General features: G+C 51.1%; 1 protein-coding gene and 1 pseudogene across 1 annotated transcript; both read left to right on the top strand.

The window, feature by feature from the left end:
* The first annotated feature begins 797 nt into the window (after positions 1-797).
* On the top strand, positions 798-2,457 carry LOC115834405 (protein FRG2-like-2). Its single transcript, XM_030809153.1, has 4 exons — positions 798-975; positions 1,235-1,312; positions 1,542-1,619; positions 1,943-2,457. The coding sequence occupies exons 1-4, from the start codon at positions 798-800 to the stop codon at positions 2,455-2,457; spliced, it is 849 nt and encodes a 282-aa protein (XP_030665013.1).
* Positions 2,458-5,269: 2,812 nt separating this feature from the next.
* On the top strand, positions 5,270-6,890 carry LOC115834403 (annotated as a pseudogene).
* Positions 6,891-7,461: the final 571 nt, after the last annotated feature.

Raw genomic sequence — 7,461 nt, 5'->3', positions numbered from 1 at the left:
TCAGTTGGGTTACCTGTTTGAGACCAAGTCCATTTCTATTAGGGAGGCTGAATAAATTCCACAGAACACAATGGCGCTCCCAGGATGACTGAGGAAGGGTGAGAAAGGGGGAAACTTTTTCCACCTAGACTTTTTGCTACCTCAGGAATCAGGAGCTGATTAGGTTAGCACTGGCTCAACCTAATCAATTCAATTTTATTGCATTTGATCTAATTATCTTCCCCATTTTTAAGGTAGGAAGGGTCATTTCATTTGGTATTTATTTTTTCTCTGCATTTTTATTTCATCATGTGTGGATCTAATACAATCAACCATAATTTGACATTTGTTGTTTCCAAGCATTTAAGAAATTATAATATCTATGCATACAATGTTAACACCATGTATAATAAATTCTCTTTCTGTGCAAAATATATAACGTATGTCAATATAGGCATGTTTAATTGTGCATCTTGAAAGGTGAACAAGATCATAAATACTTCCAGGTAGGAACTGGGACAGAAATCGGAAGAAATGATTCCCTGATCTTCTGATCCCTGTGCTCCAGTTTCTTTGTTTTCTTGACACTATGACAGGATCCTGAAAATGTCTCCCTTAACTGTGTCTAGGTCCCCAGTAGAACTACAGCAAGAAAATTCTGATTGAGGCTCTAAGAAGCGGCAGGAATGAGAAAACTGTTCGGCCAATCAGAGTAAGCCACGCCCAGGTGAGGGACGTATAAAAGCCAGGTCTATCAGAATAACCCACACTCTGCCTTTGGACGTGTGAGAGAGTGCACCTTTCACTTGAGCTTCAACATGGGAAAAGGAAATGAAGACGCTGATCTCCACTGCTCCTCCATCCGATGCCCCACTGACCAGCCCCCTTTCCAACCGATCTCCTTTACAGAAAAGGGCTCAGATGAGAAGAAAACATTCAAAGGAAAAGGCAAGACCACCTTCTCCCATTCCAGTGAGAAGCACATACAAAGGCAAGGTAAGGCCTTGGGCTGCTCCTATGGAGGCTGGAAGGAGGGTTGGAATCAGGGACACTGAGCTATGTGTCTTTGGTAGGGTTTTGTTTTGAGATTGGGGATGAGAAATGGCTTAGTGCCCTCAGGGGACTTTGAGAAATGTGTTCACTCGTGACACTGGCTGAAGAGCTTCCATGAAAGACTGATTCACAAACATGCATCAGAGATCGATTATGGGACTCTGCTTAGGGAGAGGTGAGTCATCTTAACTTTCTTTTGCAGCAGGATCAGAGCCCAATCCAAACAAGGAGAATTCTGAGGAAACCAAGCTGAAGGCCGGGAACAGCACTGCTGGATCAGGTAAGATTTGACTCTTTCAAGGTGAGAAGGGCAAGGGCAGCAACACAGGCTCCCCTGGCAAGGAAACTGGGAGTTCCTTGGCAGCCAGGGCCGTACAGATCCTGGACACTGGAGAACAGAAGAGAGCTGGGGTTCAGTGGCAACCTCAGCTCCTGTGTGTCCAGGATGGACTAGGAATTTCAGGGTGTTCAGCTGGAGGCACTTTCTCAAACTCTCATTGTGTTCACAGAACCACAGTCCAGCTCATATCGGGAAAACTGCAGGAAAAGAAAAATCAGTTCCAAAAACAGCTGCCAAGACAGAGCAGGTAGAGTCTTGATGTTTTTTGTTGTTGGTGGTGGTGGTGGTTTTTTTGTTTTTGGTTTGCCCCAAAAGGCAAATAATCAGGAAACTTTTAAACGAGTCTTGAGCGGAAAGGGAGTTATTTATTGACGAGTAAGTTTTTGAGATCTTAGCACTCTGAGAATATCTGGGGACTCACAAGAGGTTCAGCCTCACTTCATTCCAGTGCTGAGATGGTCAGGAAGGAATGGGAGAGACAAGTTGGGTTCACCTGGGTGCACAGGGTGTTCTGGAAATGAGGGTCTGTGGGGACTGCTCTGGTGAGTCTCTCACATGCTTTCTTTGCAGGGAACCGTCCAGAAGAGGAGTGCAGCTTGATGTTGAAAAAGAAATCAAGATCCTCCACTGCTGTGCACAACAGTGAAATCCAGGAGACCTGTGATACCTACCATAGGGGACGTTCCAGGGCTCGCACTCGGCACAGCAAGCGGCACAGTTCTCGGCCCCTAGGAGTCCAAACACCGTCACTTCGAAAAAGCTTGGTGACCTCGGTGCGAGCTATGTCAGAGGCTGTTTATCAAGACCTAGCCCAGGTGTGGACACAGCAGATCCATTCCCCACTGACCTGTGAGCAGCTGACACTGCTCACTCAGCTCCGGGGGCCTCTGTGTGCCCAGGTGCAGACCTTGTATTCCATGGCCACCCAGGCAGCTTATGTCTTCCCTGCAGAGGGCTGGCTTGTCCCAGGCACACTGCCTGGTCCTGGGGATTCAGCCCTGGAGAGAGAAGCCCAGCCCTTCCCTGGGCAGGAGATAACTGAACCTGTCAGTGGATCAGATGAGGCTAAGCTGGGAGCACCTTGACCCTATTCAGCAGAGATGCAGCTCTGGGAATGAGAACAAGGACCTGCTTCTTCTCAGATTCTTCCAGATGACCAGCAGCGACAATTTTAGACACACTGCGTTAATAAATGACAGAACCTGAAGAAGTCATAGGAAAGAAACTTGAGTGGTATACTCAGAATGGTGAGCCCTGCATTTTGCAGACCACTAAGGCTATAGACAAATTTTATATTTAATGTTAGTCATTTGATGTCTTTTGGATGTCTGATGACAGTCGTGCATTTCTATATAATCAGAAAAATATTATAATGTAATCGTGAATTTGCACATTTTAGATTGTAGAAAAGCAAATATAAAATTATATGATCCTTTTTTTTTTTTTGAGACAGTCTTGCTATGTTACCCAGGCTGGAGTGCAGTGGCAAAATCTTAGCTCGCTGCAGGCTCTGCTTCCTGGGTTCAAACAATTCTCATGCCTCAGCCTCCCACGTTCCTGGGACTACAGGAATGTACTGCCATGCCTGGCTAATTTATTTTTTCTTGTATTGTTAGTAGAGAGTTTTGTCACTTTGGCCACGTTGGCCTCAAACTCAGGTGCTCCGCCAGCCTCCGCCTCCCAACGTGCTGGGATTACAGGCATGAGCCCCCTTACCAAGAAATTGCTTCACTGTTAATCCGGAAAATGTTGTAGGCTCTCACTCTTCCAGCCTGAACCCATGGAGTACTAATATCCACAAACCATTAATAGCACTCCCTGTGAAAAAATGTCTATACATTTTTACAATTTGATATAATTATAGTAAAATTACTATGCAAGCTGTTTACTTTTAATATTTCTACATAAAATTTAAGTCAAGATATATTAAATGGTAAATGATTGTACTTATTTATTGAACTGCTTCATGTTTTATTTCATTTTAAAATCCTAAATTTATATTTTATTGTATTTTATACATTTCAATTGATTGTACTATATTGCAGGATATGGAGATTTCATCGCATACTACAATACAGTGTATTTTGTTATATTTGACGTATATTCTGCTTGTATTTTGTACTGAGATCATACAATCTTTCATTATCTAAGTGTATTAATTACTTATTTGGTTGCTTTATAATTTCATTTTATGTGATGAAATAAACATTAATGTTGTTTGGAATCTTAAATTTCTTTAATATGGAATTTGTATTTAATAAAGATGTGAAAAAGAGAATGTCTTATCTTCACTTCTGTGTCATCCTATCCTTGACCTCCCCACCGCCCACAGCTCTTGTCATAGTACGGGAATAGTGTTCTATCACTACAGGAAATGGGGCCAATTCAATGGTAATAGACTGATATAAATTGGAGATATAGAGATTTTATTCTCGACCACTGCAATAGAAAAGAATCACAGTAATGTGAGTCACACAATTTTTGGGTTGACACTGCTTATGAGTTACGCTTACACTATGCTGTAGAATAACTCTGAAATAAATTATGTCTATTAAACAAATGCACATACATAAATAACGTGTCTAAATAACAATGTACATATATTAATGAAAATGAATTTTTTTGCTAAAAAAATGTTAACACATAGATACACACAATGGGGTCATACAATGTTGAAAAATAGAGATGGGGAGAGGAACAGAGATAGAGAGAAAGGGAGGAATGGAGCGAGAAAAGGACAGATGGACAGAGGGACATTGGAAAGGAGAAAGTGGGGAGAGGGTGAGGAAGGGAGGTAGGGAGGCAGGAGGGAGGAAGGGAAGGACAGAAGGAGAAAGGGAGCAAGAGACAGAGAGAGGAAGGCAGAGAGAAAAGCGGTCTTCTGCCTCTAGGACCAGCAGGACCTTGCACTCTGGGAAAATGTTGGGTGCCCAGTGCAGGCTGAGTGCTGGGCTGACAGCCACGTCAGCCTGCGGGGCGCTCACCAGCCCTCCAGATCGCCAGCCTGGGTCACCTCATCCCAGAGCGATTCAGACGAATTCCGCCTCCCAAGGAATGATCCAATTGCCCAGAGAGCAATGAGCAGAGACTCGGGTGATTGTCCGTTTTTCATCCACATGGTTCACAGATGACATAGCCCCACGCTGAGTCTGCAACAGAGCAGTCACACTCAGGCAGAGTGAACCATGTTTCCGTGTTCCACGTTCCTTTGCCCTCTGCAAGGGGGGGCCTGTTGCTCACGTGTCTCCGGCCCCCGAAAGCGTGACCATGTTGACTGTTTCCTGAGCTCTGTGGGGACACAGAAACCTCCAGCGAAGCGTGGAAAAGCAGCATCGTGACTTCCCTCCCCTTTCCGGTTTCCAAACAGGCCACAGTGGAGACTCCCCTTGTTGCAAGAAACAGGAATCCGTGGTCAGGCCGTGATGCACCGGACGTTTCTTTTCTCTGTAGTTTCGCTCTCGTTTTCTACATGAAAATGAACGAGATACACCCCTTCGTGTGTGAGACTATCACGGCAACGGCGACACACACAGGCATTGCCGCCTTCCCGGAGAGGGCCTGGAAAACTCAAGACTGTCATGGAAGTTCAGTTCCGCACTCCACCCTTCAGGGTGGTTTCTGCCTGAAAACTGTGCGAGTCAAGACAGCTGCTTCCAGTTTCCATAGAATTACTGGAGAACCTCAGAGAGCCAGCCCCCGAAGCCCCTCTTTCCCCTCCAATCTGGCCCTACACCCACCCACCCCACAAGGCCCTGGTCCCTGAAGTTTTCGGCTTCAGAGGGCGGGCTACCCCGGGACCTTGGGCCCCAGAGCTCATGCAAGTTAATAACGGGGTGGAGGTGGTAGGTCTTTCTAAGGGCCTCCTGGCTGGACCTGCGCGCAGTGCACAGGCCGGCTGAGGTGCACGGGAGCCCGCCAGCCTCTCTCTGACCGTGTCCGTCTGTGAAATTCCGGCCGGGGCTCCCCGCGATGGCTCTCCCGACACCTTCGGACAGCACCCTCCCCGCGGAAGCCCAAGGACGAGGACGGCGAAGGAGACTCCCTTGGACCCAGAGCCAAAGCGAGGCCCTGCGAGCCCGCTTTCAGCGGAACCCATACCTGGGCATCGCCACCAGAGAAGGGCTGGCCCAGGCCATAGGCATTCCGGAGCCCAGGGTCCAGATTTGGTTTCAGAATGGGAGGTCACGTCAGCTGAGGCAGCACCGGCGGGAATCTCGGCCCTGGCCCTGGAGACGCGGCCCGCAAGAAGACAGGAGAAAGCGGACCGATGTCACCGGATCCCAGACCGCCCTGCCGGTTCGAGCCTTTGAGAAGGATCGCTTTCCAGGCATCGCCACCAGGGAAGAACTGGCCAGAGAGACGGGCCTCCCAGAGTCCAGGATTCACATCTGGTTTCAGAATCGAAGGGACAGGTACCCGGGACAGGGTGGCAGGGCGCCCGCGCACACAGGCGGCCTGTGCACCGCGCCCCCCGGGGGGTGTCACCCTGCTCCCTGGTCGGTCGCCTTCGCCCACACCGGGGCGTGGTGAACGGGGCTCCCCGCACCCCGCATGCCCTGCGCGCCTGGGACTCTCCCACAGGGTGCTTTCTTGAGCCAGAGAGCAAGGGCCGTGCCCCTGCTCCAGCCCAGCCAGGCCGCGCCGGCAGAAGGGATCTCCCAACCTGCCCCGGCAGGTGGGGATTTTGCCTACGCCGCCCTGGCTCCTCCGGAAGGGGCGCTCTCCCACCCTCAGACTCCTCGGTGTCCTCCGCACCTGAGCAAATGCCGGGAGGACCGGGACTAGCAGTGCGACGGCCTGCCGGGCCCTTGCGCGGTGGGACAGCCAGGGCCCGCTCAAACCGGGCCACAGGGCCAAGGTGTGCTTGCGCCAGCCACGTCCCAGGGCAGTCCGTGGTGGGGCTGGAGCCCCAGGTCACCGGGGCGGCGTGGGAACCCGAAGACGGGGCACCTTCACCTCCGAAGCTCGCGACCCCGGAGGCCTCCGCGTCAAGCACAGATGCAAGCCATCCAGGCGCCCTCCCAAGCGCTCCAGGAGCCGGGTCGCTCGTCTGCACTCACCTCCAGGCTGTTAGATGAGTTCCTGTCGACCCCAGAGTTTCAGCAAAAGTCACAAACTTTGGCCGGGCGCGGTGGCTCACGCTTGTAATCCCAGCACTTGGAGGCCGAGGCGGGCGGATCACGAGGTCAGGAGATCGAGACCACGGTGAACCCGTCTCTACTAAAATACAAAAATTAGCCGGGCGGGTGGCGGGCGCCTGTAGTCCCACTCAGAGAGGCTGAGGCAGGAGAATGGCGTGAACCCAGGAGGCGGAGCTTGCAGTGAGCGAGACTGCGCCCTGCACTCCAGCCTGGGCGACAGAGCGAGACTCCGTCTCAAAAAAAAAAAAAAAAAAAAAAAGTCACAACCTTTCCTAGATCCGGCGCCACTGGAGGAGCTGAAGGACGTGCAAGAGGCCGCTCCGCTGCAACCACTCCTCAGACAGGAAGGACACCGGGCTCTGCTGGAGGAGCTTTAGGACGCGGGGTTAGGGCAGGGTGGGGGCAGGGCGGCGGCCTCTCTTTCGCGGTGAACCTCTGACTCGGTATGGAGAGACGTGTCTTCCCTTCCAGCTGACCTGTCTAGGATCCCTGAGTTCCAGGTCCAGCGAGAGACTCCACACAGAGGAGGGCTGTCATTCTTTCCTGAGCATCCCGGGGATCCCAGGGCCTGCCCAGGTGCCGGGAGGTGGGCTGTCTACTGCTCACGTGCGGGTTTGCGGGTAGCAGGCTAGGTTTTCTAACCAGCCCAGGCGGAGCTCTCATCCCTTTTTCCCCGCGTTCTTCAGTCGGGTTGGCAGAGACCGCAGTCCGCGAAACACCGGGCCCGGGCAGAAGCCAGGCCAGTTCTCCTTTCCGTGGCTCGACCCCTCTGCCTCTTCGCTCACCATCACTTGCCAATCCGTGTCCCGCCAGCCTCCTCGCCAGCACCATGGAGCGCCTTGCAACTAAATGTAGACCCGAGACCTCGCGCAAACCGAGGTGCTGCCCTTTCCAGGCAAGAGGGAAGGCAGGCAGAGATGAGGACAGGAATGGAGACAGAGTGGGACG

Source organism: Nomascus leucogenys, unplaced genomic scaffold, assembly GCF_006542625.1.
Source record: "Nomascus leucogenys isolate Asia unplaced genomic scaffold, Asia_NLE_v1 001094F_54511_qpd_obj, whole genome shotgun sequence".
Taxonomy (NCBI): domain Eukaryota; kingdom Metazoa; phylum Chordata; class Mammalia; order Primates; family Hylobatidae; genus Nomascus; species Nomascus leucogenys.
The sequence above is the reverse complement of the archived record's forward strand: the minus strand, read 5'-3'. Positions and strand labels throughout refer to the sequence as shown.